The sequence below is a fragment of the Stegodyphus dumicola genome, chromosome 12 (genome assembly GCF_044657685.1).
Source record: "Stegodyphus dumicola isolate Sdum_Otavi_A_Nest chromosome 12, ASM4465768v1".
Classification (NCBI taxonomy): Eukaryota; Metazoa; Arthropoda; class Arachnida; order Araneae; family Eresidae; genus Stegodyphus; species Stegodyphus dumicola.
This window is the reverse complement of record NC_140779.1, coordinates 95744726-95767960: the sequence shown is the minus strand read 5'-3', so window position 1 is coordinate 95767960 and position 23235 is coordinate 95744726. Positions and strand designations below refer to the sequence as shown.

The window sequence follows — 23235 nt, the reverse complement described above, 5'->3', positions numbered from 1 at the left end:
ATCCACCATGAAGGCAGAGTGTATTACATTAATGGAAGCAGAAGAGGAATTGGAGTGGACGAAAAATGTCTAAAAGTTTTTAAATGATGAAAATTCAGTTTAAAAGAGTGTAAAATATTTTTTAATAACAAATGTGCTATTCAATTTTCTAGATCACAACAGAAGACAGACTAAGCCCACTGAGGCATGATATCACGTTATTAGAAGATTGGTGAGTGATGGGGTATTTTCTACGTTTTTGTGTTCCTACATCAGCACTTCTCAGTTTGTTTTTATTATACCCAAAAATTTTTTACACACTTTAAGAATGATTTTGGGCCACATAATTAAAGTCTAAAATACAGAAGTATTTTTTAAAATGTTTCCATCTGATAGCCTTTTTTTTGGACTACACGTCTGCATTGGGATTTCCATAATAGAAGGGTTTATCATAAAATCTTTAGGGGTATTGATTTCTATTCTTCTTCCATTACTTTCAAGAGCCATGATAGATTTGTATTTAGAAAAGGCTCTTTTCAAGAGACCAAATGCACAACAGTCTATACAGGGTTCGTACACATTTCTGCACACAAAAATTAAGTACTTTTAAGGGCTTTTAAGGACCATTAATGAAAAAAAATTAAGGACCTATGAACAAATGGGAACTGAATAAGTTCCATTAAAAATATTATGTATGCCTGAATTTCACTTTTGTGATACCATCCTAGAAATAAAATAGATCTCTAAGTAGTCTGCATTATTACTAAACATGAATTAATTAACATATTTATTAATAAGTTTGAGAATAAAATAAACTTTATGCAATTTATCCAGTAGCATTAAATATTTTATACTTACAACAAATGGACATATTGGAAAGAAGATAAGTGACATTTAGGTTTTACTCACAGTTAGCTTTATGTTGATTTTTTTAAATGTCTTATTTTGTCATGTACTTAGTCAGTCTAGAGGTTGAGTAAATAGCAGATAAGATTTTATGTCAAACGGCATAGGTTAAAATGAGAAATAAGATCATAATCAGAATGATTCAGAACAAAAGACTGAATGTTATTACTGCTGCTGCTTGTCTAGAGAAAGACCTGCTCATTAGAACAAACCTGAAAGGCGTGATGTAGGCAGGTGTCCTGATGTAGGTTCGCAAGTGTTGAAAGTTAGTCGGGCTCTGTTTGATGCAGTTACTGTCGTAGCTTCGTGTAGAGTTTCAGGGGTTGTAACCCAGTTAATATACTTTAAGGTTTCAATAAGCCATTAAAGCACCAGAGGTGGTAAGTTGTTTTGTATTATTTTAAGTCTCACTAGATGCAAAGAATAAGTTTTACTTGAATTCTTACGTTTTTGTGTTTTATCTTGTGATCACAGTGAGTATTAATGAAAGGCAATAACTTGCTTTAATATGTAGAGATAATTTTTAAGGGTAAGCAGTTAGTTATAAATAATTAAATTAGGTAATTAGATAACCTTAGTCATTATGGATTTACATGGCCACAATTAAATTTTATTTTTTAACAATATTTGTTAAAAAAGCCCTATTAAAACCTCTAATCAAATCACCTCTCTCAAAAGTCTAATCAAATTTCACAGTTTAAAATGCATGTAATTTATAACATTGATTCTTAAACGATATTAGGATAATTACACATTAAAAGCTACAAAAAATTTATGTTTTGTAACAACAACACTAAAAAAAAAAAATATTTATCCGTCATTTTAATTTGAAGCCTTCCCAAACATTTTGGCTAAATTATATCAATTTCTTTCTCTTTAAGCATCTTTTCTAACAATTAGAGATTTGTCTCAAAACGCAAACCAATGCTCTCGCTAGTTTCTACATCAACCTAACTGCTTTATCTCCTAACTTGTCAACCTCTCCACAATGTACCTATGAGGGTTTACTTGATATGGTAAAAGTTAAATAGTCGAAAATCCCCAACTGATGTGAAGCAAACTATCGCTATGTCTGAAAATAACTAAAATATCAGACAAAGGTTTAAATAAGCCTCTTATCAGTCAAATTCAAACTAAAAGTGTGGACTAGTGGTCAAAGATTAAAATTTAATCTGACTCAATAACTCTATCATATGAGGACACAGAAATGGGAAATTATAGTAAAGGCTGAAATAATAAACAATTGGATAATTTACATAATAATAACTGCACATTTTCTTTGAAAAATAATTTTCTTTATCTTTATTATTTTCTTTCTTCAACACAAGGATGTCAAACTCGTGGCCCGTGGGCTGCATGCGGCCCACAACAAATATTTTTGCGGCCCGGCCAATATATCGACAAATAATAATATATAATAATAAAATAACATATCGACGAAGAAAAAAATGAAATGCTTACTGCTAAGTAATTAACGATAATTTATTCAGTGTTGTTAGATTACTCAGAGCGAGCTGACGTACACACACTACTTAAATTATAAATGCGTGCGAGTTACTTGTGATACTAAATGATACTTGCTCGTATCAAAAATACGCAGAAAAAATTGCAAATTTAACAACTGAATTTGAAACGAGGTTTAATGATTTTAGTTCCCTCGAAGACAAATTTTTTTTTGTTTTCTTCGATTTTCTCAATAAGTATTGAGTATATTACCCAGCCATATGCAAATGGAGGTGATCGAGATTCATTGCAACTCAAATTTGAAAGCAAAATTCATTGAAGTGGGCGTGCTTGAATTTTACAAATATTTACCAGCCAGGTTCGAAAATACTCGAAAATTCGCATATGAAATTATTTCCATGTTTGGTAGCACTTATCGGTGCGAGCAGTTATTTTCAGTCATGAAAGGTAATAAGTCTCCTATTAGAAACCGTATCAATGATGCTCACCTTGGGTCAGCGTTGAAAGTTATCACTGCAAACAAAATTTCCCCTGAAATAGGAAAGATAATAGCAGAGAAGAGATGTCAAGTATCAGGACGTAAACATTAAATTTTTCTTGTTCTTTTCTATATAAATATATATATATGTTTATTATTGTATTATTCGAAATAAATCTATGTTTCTATGAATATTGATTTTTTTTTTCCGGCCCGCCTAAAGTTAAACCTTGTTTGTTTGGCCCAAGTCTACCTATGAGTTTGACATCCCTGCTTCAACATGTTTTCTTTTCACTTTAGAATTTTTGGATTTAATTAAAGATTTCCGTTATTCTAAAAAACATGAAATGCGTTTAGAATGAATAGAAAATGGCTAATTTTATTTCTTTAGTAATATGAACATTCAGAAGAAATATATATATGGTAAAGGCCGGTTACAGAGCCATCGTGGCAGAATTTTTAGAATTTAGTGATACACCGAACAACAAAATCTAGAAATGGCAAAACTTTTAGAATTCAGAGCAGGCATTGGAAGCAGAATTTAGGCTCCACAGAGATTGCATCAGGTGGGAAAATGCCTAGTGCCAGCTCTGTGTTCTTGGAAAGCAGCAAATGCAGTCATCATTTGCCTGAATTGTTCTTCCATCGCTCTTGTTTATTGGCATTCAATACCCCACTCCTGACACCAAAAATTGTTGCGTGCGTACGGTTCGTTATGAAAGGAATGCACAAGTCCGATGAAAAATTTATTATTATCACAACAAAATGCTTAAATTTTCTCAAATTATGATGCAGTATTACAATATCTCACAGTAGCTATCTTTTAACTACTCAAATGTCCAACAGAACATAATTCAAAACAGCTAAAGAAAGCTAATCCGCGAATTCGCTACAATCAACAAGAGCAGTTTTCTAAACAACAACAAACTAAGCAACTGCTACAAATTGAGATGTTTTCCTCCTTTTATAAGATTTTTAAATCATGCGCTAGAATTTTCTGGTACTTTCTTGAAATCAAACAGAGATATTTATTTATTTAATGCACGCGCTCTTGTATTTTCAATTTTCCAGCTTAGCTTTCTTTTAATATTCGTCACGCGCTGTACTGCGCGAGAAATAAAGCCATTTAATTTATAATTGAACTAATATTAGCTTTTTAAATACCAAATTCGAAACACTGCCCCCTTCCCAAGGACTGCACGTCCCGGGCAGTACAATCCCTGGACAGGAAGCTAAACTTACAACTGTGGCATAAATGCATTAATAAGCATTACATTACAATAATAAACATCATGAACAATAAATGCAATAAATAAAAGAAATCAAATGCTATGAAATACAAAATACAAATAAAATCAAATGCACATTTAAAAACAAAAAGGACCATAATCTTATACTATTTACAATTATTTACATTATGTACTATGGTCATAGTAACGAGCTAACCTGTCGTGATGAACGACTTTAGGTTTAGAGTTCGAAGACTTACGGATCCGAACCACGACGTCGTTCAGCCTGTTTAGGACTGTGTACGGACCATCCCAAGGTGACTGTAATTTTGGACAAAGTCCTTTCCGTCGAGTCGGATTCCACAACCACACCTTGTCTCCTTCGTGGAACTGATGTTCAGTAGCTCTTGTGTCGTAGCGGGTCTTCATCTTCTCCGTCGCCAAGTTGACTCGCTCTCGTGCAAAGTTGTGCATCGCTTCAAACCGGGCCTGGAGATCTTGAATATATTCCTCAGACGATGAAGGAGCATCCGGAGGGCGACCAAACAAGAGATCACAAGGCGGACGAAGGTCACGACCGAAGAGCATCTGTGATGGGGAATAGCCGGTAGTCTCGTGGACAGCACTGCGGTAAGCCAGTAAAAACAGTGGTAATTTCTTGTCCCAATCCTGTTGGTTTCTGGAAACCACTAATGAGAGGTTATTAAGGATGGTTCGATTGAACTTCTCTCTCTACCATGCCGTTCGACTGGGGATGCAATGGCGTCGTTTGAGTTTTGTCAATGCCGAGTAGTTTGCATAGTTCTTTGATTACTGCCCAGGCAAAATTCCTTCCCTGATCAGAATGTAACTGAAGAGGCACTGCCAACCTGGAAATCCAGTGCTGTATCATTACCTCAGCTACTGTGACAGCCTCTTGATCAGGAATAGGATAAGCTTCAGGCCACTTGGTGAAGTAATCAATGACAACGAGTATGTATTTGTTGCCATCAGCAGTTCGTGGCAGAGGTCTCAGGATGTCACAGGCAATACGTTCAAAAGTTGCCCCTACGTTGTAACGTTGCAGCTTGCCTCGGTCCTTTCCAACCTGCACAGGCATCGCAAGATTGGCACCACTTTTGCACGTCATCCTTTGCATTATTCCAGTAAAAGCGCTCACGAACTCTCTGCAAGGTCTTCATTATTCCAAAGTGACCTCCTGTAGGGCTGCTATGTAATTCTTTAAGGACATCAGGAATGCGGGATCTTGGAAGTATAAGTTGCCATCGGAATGTCTTCCCATCATCCGATTCGAATTTCCGGTATAAGACGCCGTTTCGAATGTGAAGTGAATCCCAGAGTGCCCAATTTGTTTGGTTGTAGGCCTACAGATAGAAATGTCCTGACAGGTAGGTTTTCTGTTTGATGACTCTATTAAATCAATTATGGGTTTAATGTCGCGGTCTTCCAGCTGGTCTTTCCTGACTTCATCATCACTCCACAGTTCTCGATCAGCCGATGTTGATGTTGTAATTTGTCTTGCGACTGGAGTCAGCAGCTCGTATTTCGCTTCCACCCTGGAACAATATCGGCAGCATTCTGGGCAAGGTCGTCTAGACAGGACGTCGGCGTTCCCGTGTGATGATCCATTACGATGACAGATAGCGATGTCATATTCTTGGAGTCTCTGTATCCACATGGCTATTTGACCCTCAGGATTCTTGAAATTTAAAAGCCAGGTCAATGATGCATGATCAGTGCGGAGCAGGAATTTTCTGCCGTATAGATAGTGATGGAACTGTTCTACAGCTTTGACTATGGCGAGCAACTCTTTCCTGGTGACACAATAATTCCTCTCCGGTTTAGACAGGCACTTGCTCCAGTATGCCACTACACGTTCTTAGCCATCTATTTCTTGGGACAAAACAGCACCGACACTTTCATTGCTCGCGTCGGTGTCGAGAATAAATGGTCGGTCGAGCTGAGGTTACGTCAGGATTGGAGCAGATGTTAAAGCCTCCTTTAAGTTGTTAAATGCATCGTCGTATTCTTTTGTCCACAAGAACTTTTGGTTGCTCTCTGTCAGCTTGTGAAGGGGTCTTGCGATGGAAGAAAAGTCCTTCACGAATCTCCTATAGTAGGTGCAAAGCCCTAGGAAGCTTCTCAGCTGATGGACATTTTCGGGACGTTTCCAGGATTTAACCGCTGATACCTTTTCAGGATCCGTGCGCACACCTTCTGCAGAGATGACATGTCCCAGGTAGGTCACTTCCTATCGGAACAATTTGCATTTAGCGGGACTCAGCTTCAGATTGGCTTCTTTCAGTTTCTGAAGCACCTTCCTAAGATTTTCTAAATGTTCTTCAAAAGTCTTTCCGACGATGATCATGTCGTCCAGGTAATTCAGGCAGGCTTCGTAAGAAAGGCCTTTCAAAACAGTCTCCATGAGGCGTTCGAATGTTGCCGGCGCATAACACAGTCCAAACGGCATCACCTTGAATTGCCAAAGCCCTTGTCCCGTAGTAAATGCCGTCTTTTCTCGGTCATCAGGATGTATTTCTACCTGCCAATACCCACTCTTTAAATCAAGTGTTGAGAACCACTTGCTTCCAGAAAGAGTGTCTAGAATGTCATCAATTCTAGGAAGAGGGTAACTGTCTTTCTTCGTAACCTTATTCAACCTGCGATAGTCAACGCAAAATCTTGTTGAGCCATCTTTCTTTCTGACTAGGACGATGGGAGATGCCCATGGACTTACTGAAAGCTCGATGACATCGCTTTCTTCCATATCTTTTAACAGTGTTCACACCTCTTCCTGTTTAGCCAACGGTAGACGTCTTGGATGTTGCTTGATCGGGGGATGATCGCCGGTATTTATGTTGTGTCAAACTAGTTCGACCCACATCAAAAGACGAGCGGGAGAAAACAACTTGAAGATCTTTAATGACGCGATTGGCAGCATTCTTCTCTTCATCGCTTAATTGCGCATTCTGAAGTAACTCTGATGTAATGCTTTCTGAAGACACGGATTCTTGGATGTTACTCTTTCTTTCAACGCTGGATACTGGAGTACATGCAGCAACCACTTCACCTTTCTTAATAACTCTCGCCTTCTCAGTTACATTGGTGACTCTCACCGGGATAACCGTTCTGGATAGGTCGACGAGTGTCGACGCTACTAGTACTCCTTTTGGGCTATTACAGTTATTGGGATATTCTATGATGCCGTAGCGGAAATTTCTATTTTCGGCTATGGATCCAGGAAGTAAAAACTCAGTTCTTGCGGGTATTGTGATATTGTCTTGAGCTATAATTTTGTGGATAGATTTCACTCCATCATTAGTTCCGAACAGGGCTACGAGTCCAGGGAAAAATTGTATTTCCTTAGAAAGTCCAATCCGAGTATGCAAGAATCAGTGATCTCTGCTACATATGCCGTGTGATGGTAAGCGACACTTCCAAACATGATGTTAACGTTTACTTTTCCGTCGATGTTGATCTCCTCACCGGATACAGTCTGGAGTGTAACGCAGGGCGGCGTCCAGATAAGTTTGCTTCCCAGTTGTTGAGCCAAATCTTTTCGGATGATGGTAATGTTGGCTCCTGTATCTATCGTCATATTGCAGGGAATTCCATTAATATGTCCTATTATGAAAAGTCCATTACTGCCGCCTCTCACTGCAGAAATCTGAAGCGCTTTAAACTGGGGCTTTTCTTTATCTGGCCACCTCCGCCCCGCGAGATGGCCACTAATTAGTTTCCCTGCTGCTTGCTAGAAGCGGTCTTAACATCCGTGCTCTGGGGTGTTCTGCAGTTCCGTCATATGTGTCCTTCAGCTCCACAGTTCCACCATTTTAAGGTCGGTTTCTTTTCACTGATATTTCTTCTTAAGTCATTGAGTTGTCTGGTTATATTGTCTAGATGAACAGTAACTTGATCCCTTGGTTCCTGGACATGAGCAGCTCTGATTGGGTGGCAGTCTCTACGAGTGGCTTGCTGGGCTGCCTCAAATTTCATGGCGTACACTAAAGCGCTTTTCAGATCTTTAACATCCGCCATTCGCAGTGCTTTCTGTATTTCAGGGTCCCAGATGCCATCGATGAAATATTGCAGGGATAGTATTTCCCTTGTTTCTGTCAGGCACTCCGAAAAGGTGTGATGTGACAGCCTTTCAACATCCGTGGCGAGCTCCTGAAGTGTTTCGGTGAGCTTCTGTTGACGGGATTTTAATTGGAGCCTGCTGTAGTCTTTTAAACATTTCTCGCCGAAGCGCAGCTCCAAAGCGCCGGATAGAGCTTCGAAATCTAGCCTTAGATTTTCGGGAAGCGTTTGCAGGATATCCGCTGTGTCTGCTCTCAGAGAAGCGGCGAGATGACAGGCCTTAGCTTGGGAATCCCATCCATTCGCATCCGCAACGATAGAAAACTGGGTCTTATACACTTGCCAGGATGTCTCCCCATCATATGTGGATAGCTTCAGAGATGGACGAGCAGGCATCGGTAAGAATTTAAAATCATCACTCCCGCTCCCTGCCGACGCTACAAATTTCTTTAAAGTATCCATTTCTTTGGCAACTGCAGGACTTCTCTCATCAATTTGTTGTTCGATTTGTTGTTTAACGGAACAAACTCTTCCTTCTATTTCTTCTTTGACTGAATCAACTCTGTAACCTATTTGTTGTTCCACAGCCGAAACTCTGTCTTCTATTTGCGCTTTCACAGAAGAAATGTTTTCTTCAATTTGTCCAACTTTAATTTCAACCGCGTCTATTCTGCCTTCCATAGCCTCAAATTTATTTTCTATTGCGTAGGTAATTTCTCTTTTCATTTCGTCCTGACCTGCTTTCATCTCGTCTTTAAGGGATTTCATTTCGTCCTTAATGGATATTTGACCAGCATCCATTTTCTCTTTAATGTCTTCTTTAAATGATGTTTGGCCAGCTTCCATCTTTTCTTGTACAGCTTTTATATCTTTCTTAACGGAGTTGACGGCTCCTTCCATCTTTTCTTGGAAAGCAGCAAATGCAGTCATCATTTGCCTGAATTGTTCTTCCATCGCTCTTGTTTATTGGCATTCAATACCCCACTCCTGACACCAAAAATTGTTGCGTGCGTACGGGTTCGTTATGAAAGGAATGCACAAGTCCGATGAAAAATGAACAAAAATTTATTATTATCACAACAAAATGCTTAAATTTTCTCAAATTATGATGCAGTATTACAATATCTCACAGTAGCTATCTTTTAACTACTCAAATGTCCAACAGAACATAATTCAAAACAGCTAAAGAAAGCTAATCCGCGAATTCGCTACAATCAACAAGAGCAGTTTTCTAAACAACAACAAACTAAGCAACTGCTACAAATTGAGATGTTTTCCTCCTTTTATAAGATTTTTAAATCATGCGCTAGAATTTTCTGGTACTTTCTCGAAATCAAAAAGAGATATTTATTTATTTAATGCACGCGCTCTTGTATTTTCAATTTTCCAGCTTAGCTTTCTTTTAATATTCGTCACGTGCTGTACTGCGAGAGAAATAAAACCATTTAATTTATAATTGAACTAATATTAGCTTTTTAAATACCAAATTCGTAACAATACATTAAAACATATTAGATGAATCTTTTAAATTGTAAGTTTTCAATTTCTTTATTAATAAAAAAAAAATCCCTTTCTATAATTGCCTGCCCATGTGACAAGATTAGAAGCATTTTTGATATTTTCCATGCTTGTGTCTAGTGAAAAGTAGAGAAAATAAAGGGAAGATAAACATGTTAAGAAAATGATTCTGGTATCAGGAGTAAAAGATTCAAATATTATGTTTTCATTGTTCTTCCAGACGTTCTCCAAAAAGGAAGAAATTCATTGCCAACTTTCAGTAAAATACATCCATTACATATTGATATGGAGACATAGACATTTTTCATTTTGTCACATATTTCTCGAAACTTCTAGAATCGTGTGTCTATAAATCTTACCTTCAAATCCTTCTATACTTTCCAAGCCGCAATGGCTAAAATACTAAAGAAAAATTATCCCTATCAATTCAGTAACAGCAAAAAGCCCGAAATATTTTGGGAAAAAAAAGGAGGGAAAAAGTGTAAAATTAATTTTATAGAGAAAACTGATACATATTCTGAGAATTTTGAATATTCCAAGACAATTGCATGTGAAAAACTTTTACAGTGAAAAAATTAAAAAGAAGATATTTTTAACTAATTACATAGCTAATTTTTCTTTTGCTAAGAGCCATTTCGTAAATTGCATTAAACCTTCTTTATTTTTCAGAGTCAAAATATTGTATAATAAGTTGCCAAAATGAAATTTTTTAATGTGACAGCAAAAATTAAAAATGTTTTATTTTAATGTTATTTTTTAAACATAATTTCAATATATTTACCATTATTTTAATGAAATTTATAAATGTTAGGATGTTTTAAAAAAAAATCGTCCAAAAATTCTCAGGTCTCGGAATTAAAAATTTTCTATAGGAACTGATCTTAAAATCGCCAAAATGTTGATAAGTCGCCAAATTTAGAACCGTTTAATAAAAGAATTTACATCTCCAAAAGCGAAAAGTTGTTTAAGAACTCTTTATTAGAGAAAATGAATTTCGAAATGCTTATATATCATTTCTTGCTTAGAAACTCAAGTATCCCATCAATTATATTAGAAATAGAAACAAATTATAACCCATAAACCCATTCAAAAGATAACCATATATGCTAGTGAATCGCCGAAAATATTCCTCCAAAATGCTAATTCCCACTAAAAATGCCAATTATAAAAAGAGACAGAAATTTCAGATGATTAAAATTAAGGACTATCTGCTGATTTTGGCCAAAATTAAAGATTAAAAATCGATTCCAAAAAATCTAAGGAATTTTAAGGACTCTTAAGGACCGTACGAACCCTGTCTATAGGTGAACATTAAAGGATTTCAGATAAATATGATGATAGTCAGATAAGCAAGGTAGATATGTATGTCTGTATCAGTCTTCCTGTTTTCAAGGAATGCAGTAGTACATTTGAAAATATGACTTGCTGCTTTGTCTTGATAAAGTTTCTCTTTTTGAAAGTCACTGGGATAAAAAAATCAAATTCCTTCTGTAAATATCAGATGTAAACCTTTCTCTTAAAAGTAGAGTTGACTCCAATCACTTTTTTCCTACGCTTCTTATTTAAAATTTTGCATTGTAAGAGAATCTTAGGACAATCATAAACCCCTCAGTGAAACTTTATTAGCATTAATGGCATCAGGTTGGTACGTGTAAGATATGTTAAATGATGCATGTACAAATTATATGCATACAATATAAAAAGTTAGAATATTATTACAAAAAATAAGAATTAAGTAATCATCTTAAATGCTGTTTCAGAAGGAAAAGGTTAGTACTATATATTTCCATGAAAGAAAAAATTTATTTTTCAAAAACTAAAGTACTTTTTTCAATCAAATATAATTTTCGAACATAACATTTCCTACATCTATAAAACACAATATTAACTAAGTGTAATGTTTAAAAAAATCATTAACAGTTAATAATACTATCTACAACTGTTATTATGAAATTTACGCTATTAAATAAACTGAAAATTACCTTCCGCTGTATGAGGTTTCCCTGGACAGAAATTTGAATTTTGCATTTTCTTTAAACACCCTATTAATAAGAAAAGGACAAGAAAGTCACTATTTCGGAGATTTCACATGCAACATTATTCAAAATCTTTTCCCCTTACAAGTCAATAAATACACTCATGTCCATAAATTAAGGATAATGCAAAAACAGGCAAAGGAACAGTTAGAAGCAAAACAAATTTGACTTATTTGTAAAGCTTATTTATTAAAGAACAGGTAAAGAGCAAAAAAAGATGCTATATTTGATATTATTAAAAAAAAATAGCGATTTTTTCTCCCTGGAGCAAATTACAAAAAAAAAACCTATTTACAAAAAAGCAATATTACATGGTTGGTATGATTGTTAATACATTGTATGGCTCCTAGACGATGCAATACAGTCCGTACAACACCTAGGCATGCTGAGTATCAAATTATCGATCTGATCTTGGGGGATATTACACCACTCAAAAAACAATGCTCTCCGAAGTTCCGGTAGACATGTAGGAGAAGGCTGACGGGCTGCAACTTGTCAGCCAAGCATGTCTCACATGTGCTCTACTGGATTCAAGTCCGGTGAGAATGCTGGCCAGTCCATACGGGTGACATCCTCCGATTGAAGGCATTCGCTTACGATGTTTGCACGGTGAGGACGGACATAGTCATCCATAAAAACAAATTGTGCGCCCATGGCGCCCCGAAACAAACGTACATGTTGTTCCAGAATGATGTCCTGATAGATTTGGCTTGTCATGGTTCCAATTTGAACATGCAGGTCAGTTCTGGAACCCAGAATAATTCCACCCCAAACGAGCCCTCCTACACCACCGTAATGGTGTCGTTCAATGATGTTTCCTTGGTGGTAACAGGTACCTGGAGCTCTCCATATGGAAGTTCGGCGAGAATCAGACTGCAGGCTAAACCTGGACTCGTCGGAAAACATCACACAAGCCCACTGTTGCGGTGTCCACAATGCATGCTCTCTACTCTACTAACCGCAGGCGACAGTGAGTTGCAGTAAGTGGAATGCATCTGACAGGTCTACGAGCATATAGACCAATCTGCCCTAAGCATCTGTACATGGTCTGCCTTGAAATTGTCGTACCAGTGGCTGAAGAGAGCTGACAAGACAGGTCTGAGGCTGTGCTCCGCCTGTTTCTTTTGGCAGTAAATGCCAAATACCGGTCCTCATTCGACATTGTAACTCTGGGGCGACCTGTGCTGTAGCGTCTACTCACATTACCATCATCTTGGAATCATTGCCAAAGCCTGGAGATGACACTCTGTGCAATTCCAACTTCGTCTGATATTTCCAGCTGGGTACGCCCACATTCCAGACGGCTGATAATTGTACCACGTAAAAAATCATCCAAATGCGTCCTTTGTGTCAACTATTCGGTTATTGCACTGAAATGCTTATAAAGCGCCTGTGAACAATTTTACTTCTTTGCTTGTATTCCTTATATATCACTCTCTTACACTCTCGTCATTGTCACGTACCATCGGCGTCATTTGGTTACTTCCTGAAATTTGCATATGATTCTTGAAGATGTGTGTAGTAATTTTACAGGTGATATATTTATTTTAGAGTTCCATTTCCACGTGACTCCGAATTATCCTTAATTTATGGACATGAGTGTAAATAGTAAATAAAATAAAAATATAAATGTTTGCTACATGTAAATAATTTGAACAATAATGTCCAAAGTGACACAATTGTAGAGACGATGATGCAACTGGCATAAGTTAATGGCTTCTACAGGATTCATACATATTTCTCTCAAAGAAAATTCAAAACTTTTGAGGCCTAAATAAATAAATAAATAACCTATCAGCAAACAGAGTTGAATAAATTAAACCAATTATCTATGTAACTGCCTTTATTCTTGAAATGCCTTTCTAAGCATGAAACAGAAGCAAGTAGGATATATTTGTGAAAACAAGTTTGAGAATAAACCCAACTCTCTAGAAGTTTTTAAAGAATTAACATTCAATTAATTTCTTAGAACGTTTATATTTTGTACTGATAACTAGAATATACTTAGAACATTTATATTTTGTACTGATAACAGTCACACATATTTTAAAGAAGACTCATGTAATCACTATTAAAAACTTCTTCTGTTAAAAAAAAAAACAACACTTTTAAAATCACAAGATAAGAACATTTTGCACATTTAACAGATAATTCCGCATATAATTTATTTGGTTTTAAAAACATGTTAAATGTTTAGAGATAGAAAACATCCACAAAGCTACAAAATATTTGTGAGTTTTTAATGTAAAAATTGTTCGGATATTTTAGCTTATTCATATGCTTTCCTTCGCCTTAATTAATTTTTTAAGTTCATTATGTTCTGATAAATTCCTACTAGTCTCTGTATCATCTGCTAATCTGTTATTATCTTTAACAATAAATATCCTTTTGAAGAAGAATTTCCTTTTGCTTTCTGTAATCAACTTTTTTCTCAATAGTTTTTCTTCCCCTCACTGAATTTTTAGAATTAACAATTTTTTCTGTTCAGGAATAGAATAATTGCTTATTCATGTCTTGGCAAATACCAAATTGTAAACTCCATTTCCTTACTCCTCCATCCCGTAAAAAAGGAGAGGGGAAGGAAATGTGGTTGTTGCATCAGGAAACGTTTTTGCAAATTTTGATACAAAAATTAGGCATAAGGTAATACATAAATAATTTTTTTTAGACATATGGTTTCCGAAAAATGTTTTAAAGTGAGAAAGAGAGCAGTCCTATATTTCAGCCAATATTTAGCTCCAAAATTTAATTCTAATGTCTGTTTTTATTTGTTTGATGATCAAAGAATTAATTTAAATATGTAAAAATCTCTTTTATCTACTATTTCAGTTAATGTTGATTGCGTTGTTCCTTAATCTTCGAACTGGATCCGGCTTATTACTTTTTTTGTAAGAGCAATTTTATAAAAGCAAACTTGAACTTTCGATTATGTCAAATAGAATTTCCGATGCTAGTGCTCCCAAAGGATCTACAAGACGAAAGTATGTTTCGATGTCCATCAAACAAAAAGTGGAATTGCTGCAAAAAATGGATAAAGACATGAAGAAGGTGACAGAGAGGTTAGTGAAAACAAAAAAATTTCAATTGACAAGTTAGTCGGTATTTTCGGCACACAGCGGAATTTTGTAACTGAACAAGAAATTATGTCTGTTTATAGAATTTAAAGAGAAAGTATTATCACATAAAACGAAGCAACTTAAACAACTTACATTGAAAGAAATGTTTAATAAAGTAAACAAATAAATATTAAGCTTTTTTTTTTTTTTTTTTTTTTGTAAATTTTGATACCCTTTAGATCATAATTGTTCTTTATTTCATAAATTACGGTTTTATATTTTTAATTTTAGAATTTCTGCATGCTATCTTACGAGATTTAAACTGATGATCTATAATCTGGAAAAATCGATAATCCGAAATCACCGAAGTACCGACGAGTCCGGATTAACGACTTTTGACTGTAGCTGCAATGAATACTTTGTAAGTGTATAAATGAAATTTAATCGATATAGGACCTTGCCTTTTTAAGGGCCTCTTGTGAGTGCATTAAAACACAGTACAGTCTCAATTATTTGACATTTGCTCGTCCAACATTCCATTTATCCTATATAGGCATATATAAGCAATAAAATTTTAGAAATTTATTTCTTCAACAGAGAAGTTTTGGTACTTACATATTATCCCATTGACCAGCCAAGCAAAGCAATTTAGCACTAATTATGGATGACCAGTGTTTTTTAGAATTTCACAGCAATGATTGGAGATCATTGCCAAAATTTTCAGCAGTGATCAACGGGATAACATTTAAGTACCAAAGTTTTTGAAAGAAAATAATTTATCTAGAAAAACTGTTTTGCTGCTAGATGATGCTCCAATGAACCCTGATGCACAAAAACTTCAAGATGGTGAACTGAAGAGATCCTTTCCGCCCAATTCCAATGTAATCTCTGTATGCCAACCTACGGATCAGTGCGTTTCAGAAATAATAAAATGGAATTACAACAGGAAGCTACTGTGCACAATGATATTAGAAACTGAAGGAGGATAAAGCATAACTGAAAAATTGAAAAGCATTAATGTAAAGGATATTGCTTATTGGGTTATATGAGCCTGGGGTACAATAAAAGCTTAATCAAATCATGGAAGAAGCTGCTAGGTTATGATGAAAAGATAAAAACAGAAAACACAGATGACACTGAAGAAACCATTCTACCTCTACTGCAACATATCTGGATGTGAGGATGAATCTTTGTGAGAAATCAAAAGTTAGATGAAGGAATATCAGTATGGGAGAAAAAAATTAAGAAATTGTCACTTCTCAGTTGTGATGAAAATGAAATCAAGCACCAGCTGTTGTTCAGCCTCCCAGAATTTCACATAACAACAGAGCTAAAGCTCTAGAAATAATAATTAAATACACTGAGCAAGAAGAAGCTACAAGAATTGACATAGTGGTGCTGCAAACATGGCAAGATTTGGCATCAGTGAAATAGCCCTCGTCAAGAAAGCAAACTATGATAAAAAAATTTTTTATTCCTTACAGGAGTGAACTTTTCAAGTACTGTATACATCATATTTAACTTAGACAATTCTGTAACAGTAAATAAATGTTTCTGTTTTATTGCAAAAAATCATTATTAGGTTTGTAATAAGTAAAATTATAACATAATTTGACATTAATTGGCCCTTTTCTTAACTGTTCCCTTATTATCCGACATTTTTGCCATCATGCCTACCTGTTTATGTCAAATAAGAGAGTACTTTAACTAGTAACCATCCCTCACGATGAAGCTTGACCTTGCATACATGGGGAATATTGCAAGAATTTCTTCCAAACATATTTATATTATACTAAGATTAGGTCTAATTCTTACGTTTTGATTAACCGGTTGATATATAATCCTAATTTTTCCATCAAAATTTTTTGTGATGTGCATCGTAACATGGTCAGACAACAGCAGCCATAAACACCCCTTTGATGATGAAACGTTTCATTTTGTAAATTTAGTTGAGTTTTTCTTCATCTAACTTCATTCAAATTATCCATTTCGTACTTGCAGGGAAACCACCCCTTCCTTTTCAGCAATGGCAGGTCCTGCCTTACAATTTTAGAATGACATCATGCAACTTTATTCGGTACTTTTCCGTTTTGCCGGCGCAAGCGATAAAGTAGCCAATAATGATACAACCGATGCCAAACGGAATATTCTCGCTGGTAACCTTTTACGTCTCATTTTCAAAACAAGTTGCAGCTCTTTCTTATCAGATTGATTGTTTCTTTCAATACTGGCATATAGAATATACATAATTACATAGAATTTTTATCAGATAGTTCAGTTTTATGTCTAAGGCCATTTTCGGTAATTAAGTCAATTAGGATGCAATCACAGCTCTTACCCGAAGCCGAAAATATAGAAAAGGAAAGTCAAGGGTTAAATTCATCAATTCTAATGAGAATGTATTAGTGATATAAAGCACTGCAGTTTTACATAATTTCTGAGTAAGCTATTCGTACGCATTGAAATATTTCTTGCATTTAAACTTGTGTTCCAAATTAAGATTTAACTTGAAATTAATGTAGATAATTACTGAGAGCATTAGATTTTTGTAGAGTAGTTTATGTGAGATAAGATCGCTTGGGGTCACGTGATATAAACCGGTGAATTAGGATGTTGAACCATGAAAGCATAGTAAATTCTTAAATTAATGTCTTTTTACAAATTTATTGTCTTTTTATAAAGTTTTAAGCGATGTTAAAATGTTTATGCTTTCAAAAAAAAAAAAAAAAATTATGTGTATACTGTATGTTGTCGCCAATAAAGTCTGCTTGGCGAAACGGAAAAGTACCCTTTATTCATGTTTCTGATACAGGCAAAATCAAACACCATCTAACTATGTCTCAGTTGTTTAACTAGCCTATGAATATACACATAAGGACACTAGATTTCACTTCTTTACTTTTCTGTGATTTATAACTTTTTCAAATGTTCATCATATTCTTGGTTGAAGGAAGTATTACATATGTTAAAAGCAATATGACAGCAAGATCATTCAATTACAAAATGAATAATTATAACAAACAAAATTTGGGTATCAGAAAATCATCTTAAAGCTGAAAAATTTATTCTATGAATAAAAAATTTAACCGTCAGCAGTAAGTCTATGTTGATACACGTATAATCTAAAAACTTGTATATGCTGGTAAAATTTCCTTCCACCTTTTCACGGTAATTTAACAGTTCTCTGAAATAGCCACCAGACTGCACTCAACTGTCTCAAACTGATAGCATGAAGAACGGTGAGTTTAAAAGAAATAATATAAGATTTCATTCCCAAATAATTTAATATTTATCTATCAACTAATTTTCCATGTGTTGTTTTTAAGAGGTGAATTATTGCCTCATCCTTATGCTGCAGTTTACATGCACAGACTGCGGAGGAAAAAAATAACTTTTTCATTTGAAAAACATTTCAGATAATGGCCAATTAAAAGTATAAAGCTGACATACAAACAAGGCTGATCTTTGGAATGTAGTAACAGGTGATTTGGCGATGGTTTTTATGATGATAAAAATTGCTAGATGGAAATCTGAAAATATATCACCAGCTTCCTCAAAATTTCAAGGCAACAATTTTATTTACAATAACCTATGGCAAGCAAGCTACATGTTTTGGTGAAAATTTACTCTACGGTACCCCTTGGTGAATCGTTTCTTTTTTGACGCCAAGATCGGTGCCAGAAAGTACCGGCACCAATTTCAAGATGGCTGCTACACAAAAACAAAATAAGAAGTCAAAGACTTACACAAATTCGGTGTCCACATACACATCGACCTATTTTAACTTAAAAAAACAACAGAGAATTGTACAAACTAGGTACTGCGCACTGCCTTAACTTTGTCCATGTACTCATCGATCTATTTTCACTTAAACAAAATCTGGAAGCTAAAGCAAAGTTAAAACTATCATGGTAACCAGAAAAAATTTGCCGCTGTCTTAACACACAGAGATGAAAAAATAACTAAAAATACACAGAGAGGAATAAAAAACCAAAAATACATATTTTCTAACATAAAAACATTAAACAACAAATCTCTTAACAAAAATTAACATACAGAGATGAATAAATAAATGAAACGTCAATTTTTTAACATACCTTTTCTCATGTGCATATGTTTAAGCTTATCACAACCATCTCCTCCATCCTCCAGGTAAGTAATTCAATCAAATTAAACCAGCTTTCATGCAAAAATCAAATGCCTTTCGTCCATCATCCAATTCATACAAAAACCTAAAATTTATACCAAAACAGCAATTGAAAAGAATGGTAAGAACCGAAAACTCCGGTCCATATTAAAGGGTTACTATTACAAAAAATAGCCAAAATCTAAATTTATCACAACACGTTTGGCGATATTCGTAGAAATAATCCCTTTTTAATGACAAAAACCAAAATTTTCCACAAGGCCAGTTTTGCCAACATTCTCTTAACAAAAAAATTAAACATTAAGATTACCAAAAAACTATTTCCAGATTTCATGAACAACCAATACCACTTGGCAATTTTTTCCAAACACCAAGGTGTACTGTACAGTAAAGATTAGCACACATTTTAAATAATTAAGACATACATTTTCAATTTAGTTTTTAAACTTGTTTTATTATTTAGGTAAAACTATATTTGACGATAATTTATTTAATATTTAGATATACATTTCATTCTTGACAAGGAATATACGTACCGCAAATAAGTCCAAATATGCATATAATGAAGACATACTTTTTTTTTTTAATGATTAGGCATTTTCATATGCATGTTTTACTTCAATTAGAAACATTCTCTGCCATTTTACTGTCTTTTTTCAGAAATGTTTTAATTTTTATTTACATGTTACATACCTTAATTTACCTGGATAAGAAAAAAAATCTGCACATATTAGGTTTACTACTTCAGTGAAAATTTCATGTAATTTAGGCATTTTCAAACACTTTATTTTTACTTTAAAAAAATCCCCACAAAAATGGCGTTGTGCACACGCTTGACTTTATCCACGTACACATTGACCTATTTTCACTTAAAAAGTCAAAGAAAATTGACAAAAATCCAATTCTTCTTACTCTTGTAAAAAGTGCTAAACAAATAAGTGGGCGATTCTGCACTTTAGTCGTATTTTTAGTCCATATTTCACAATTTGATTTTTTTACAAACAGGAAAAAAAAAAAAAAAAAATTATCTCTTATAATAATTTAACAATTCAAAAGCTATCTATTACATATTTGAATATATATATACAATCAAGAGAAATAATTAAATCAAAAAGGAATCAACAGTCTAATAGGAAGAACAAAACTAAACCAAAAACATTCAATAAAATAATATATTCTTGAAAATTCTTTGGTCTTTTTTTAAGAAGCAGCCAAGGAATTTCCAACAGAGCCACTATAATTTCTTGAAATAATTTTAAAACATGAAAAATTAAAATATTAATTAGTTTATTAAAAGTGCAATAAAAAGTAAGTAACTGAAAAAATATTTTAACTAATAAGATATATTTTGATTCAATTATCACCTTTTGATTAATTAATTAATTTTGGAGCACTGCATGACTTTAATAATTTATAATCTTATTTTCAAATTCCTAACTTTTGTTTATCATATATTACATTGTAATTAGTAGGTACTTGTACTGAAAAATAAACCTACTTAACAGCGAGTTTTTTGTATTGTTCTGATGAAAATTTCATGCAACCGTTCAAGAGATTCAAGCACAATCTGCAGTGATTGAGTGTAGAGTAGAAAGAATCAAATGAGCAGAGGGGTTGGAAGAATCGACTCAATCAAACCCTAACTTCCTAAGACTGATTTCCTTTGGTTTGTAGTTTTTAGATAGAAACTAGAAATTTTTTTCATAAAGTTGGAAATTAAACTCACTTTTAACATGGGAAGAGAATGGAATGGGTATCTTTCTCTCATAAATTGGAAATTCAATTTTCCTAGTACACTTCCAACAAGAGCTCCTAGTGGCTGAACTCTAAAATAGCTACTGCTCTGTTTTTAGTGAATTACGTTCAGTCGCTTAACAAAGAAAATCAGTTGGACTTGAATTGCTCACCTCTAGTTTGCAGAATCAGGTGAGTAATAAAAGGGAATCTATGACGAGTAAAAGAATAAGAACCACTGGAGTATCTACTTTTTCAATACTATACTGCCCAATTTGTTCTGACCATTTTTGTTGAAAGAAACAGATAAATTGAATTATACATATAAAAAAAAATCCTCTTTTTCAAAAAAAAAAAAAAAAAAAAAGTAAATATATAAAAGTTTGTTTCTAATAATTAATTAGTACACGTTAAGTCGCAATTTCAGCATCTTCAGAAACAGCTTTCTATACAAGTGATACATTTAATGTATATATTAACGGTATTAATGTTTTTGGGGTACCTAATACGACGCTTTCATGGGTAAGAATGTCTTTACAGGTTAACTCACGTGAAACGTCTTTATAATGTTCCTAGGATAACACAGAGAGTGTTTACGAAACATACACAATAGACATTTAAATATACCCCAGATAAAGCATGAAAGTAGCTGCGAGTACAAATTTTACCATTAGGAGTTTTTTTTTTTTTTTTTTATTCATAATATAAGAACTAAAACACAGCCAAAATCAACGTCAACTTTAAAAATTATGCATTTTACAAAACAAATTACGAATTATATAAAAACAAATTTGCAATCGAAGAACGCTTACATAGTAGTTATTGTACCTAATTTCCTTACAGTTCAGCAAATTCCTTAACAGACAGCCAAATTGATACCTCCAATACATAAAATACACACAATGCTTCTAAAGACTGATTTATGCTAGTACAGCATGCTTTCCACATGAACTTATCGACTAGAAGCTCAATGTAAACAACACGTTCAAATCGCCATTTCAAATTTTGTCGCCATATTGAAACAAATGTTCAACACAAGCGATAATGATTTATTACAAAAAAGGAATATGTATGAAAAAATTTATTTAACTAAATATTTTCAAAACTATTCTAAGAATGGTGTTTTCAGCTGAGACAACAGCTTATTTAAATATGAAATTTTTAATATTTCAGAAATGATTTCGAATTTTTGGGAAAAATACTTCAAATATACATACACCGATTGTGCTCTTCTTCTTTCTAGAATTTAGGGAATTTCATTTTCAGATGGCAACAGGTTAGTAATAGTTTTTTAAAAATAGAAAATTAAAGAAAACTTTTGTCTGGCTTTCGCATAAAGAAATATTTTTTGTTTTCTTGACGCAAAATTTAAATTAGCTATGAAAAACTATTAATTTATTCTTCATTAATCCGAACCAGTAGAGTTCCAAATGAACTAGCACAGGCAGTTGTCCTCAATTTTATTATCATACGAAAGCTATTCATTTCTCAAAACCGACAGTACAGAATATATTTATGTTTACCTTTTTTAATAATATTATTCTTTTTTTTTTTTTTTTTTTTTAATGTTTCACTGAATGTCAGCATTTGGCTACAGACATAGCAACAAAAACATTCTGTTATTATCAAATGATAAACTATTGCAGTGGAATCGCTGTAATCATCACACGAGTAAACTTTAGACAGAAGTATGACAAATTTCGGCAACAGAGCTGCTTTTTATCGCTTTATAAAGTATTAAAAAGTAAAACTTCTATAAGATTCTGCGGGCTACAAAACAAGGATGGGTGAAAATCTCATTACACTCGTGTTAAACTAAGCCCTTGAACTAAATGGTAAATGAGAAAATAAAAGATTTACCATTTTGAACAATGAAATAGTGTTTGGCCACTTCAAAGTGAATCGTCGAATTCATCACACTAAACAAATATGAATGGTTTTTCCTACGGAAAATGCTATTCTCTTGCGATTAGGTTACCCTTTCACGCGATTATCTAGCAGATGTACGTGCATGAAACGCGTTCATCTCCTAGCTGGCACGTCGACGTGATAGAGTGTTTTCTGATTCATCCCCACCCGTCACTTACTCGTGTCAGAAATTTGGAACATTTCAGAAACTAATATGTTTGGTACAAGATGGAGTAGGATTTAAGGTACATGTTACTAAACCACGAGCTGATAGAGAGAGGGCGCTGACTAACAGCGCTCCAGCAATGTAGATGTTTTTGAAATAAATAAACAGTTGAGAACTGAGTAACAGAAAAAACTGGGTCGTATGTAAAATAAATGAAGAACTGTAACAGATTTTTGGTGATGTATATATTTTGTAAATGCACTATAATAAATTTGTTCTAATATCTTCACATTATTGGATTTCTGAAGATCTACCCGGTAGTCAGACTGAACTTAAGTACAAAGTAAATTCGATTTATGAATTTGATATTTCGTATTTTTATGTAACTAAGCACCAAATACCACTCTACAATGTCGGAGAGTGATTATTTCTTCTCGTCTTGATAACTCCTTCCACCGCAGAAACTTAAAATATTCCCTATCCTCTGGATTTAAACTGATTTGTAAAAATAATTTTTTGATGTCTGATGTTACG

The 23235-nt window shown here is 34.2% G+C and overlaps 1 protein-coding gene across 4 annotated transcripts in view; it reads right to left on the bottom strand.

Moving 5' to 3' along the window:
- The window catches only part of LOC118183193 (uncharacterized), a 116104-nt gene extending 94370 nt beyond the window's left edge, over nt 1-21734 (bottom strand). Inside the window, exons 1-3 of one of the 4 annotated variants that reach the window (XM_085806702.1) lie at nt 21440-21734; nt 18844-18978; nt 11637-11696 (exon numbers count right to left, since the gene is read on the bottom strand). In XM_085806702.1, the coding sequence (XP_085662828.1) occupies nt 11637-11696; nt 18844-18859 (76 nt within the window). In that variant the 5' untranslated portion in view covers nt 18860-18978; nt 21440-21734. The remainder of the gene's footprint in view (nt 1-11636; nt 11697-18843; nt 18979-21439) is intronic. The other 3 variants (XM_035352659.2, XM_035352661.2, XM_035352662.2) reach the window with 3 other exon arrangements.
- Between the last annotated feature and the right edge of the window lie 1501 nt (nt 21735-23235).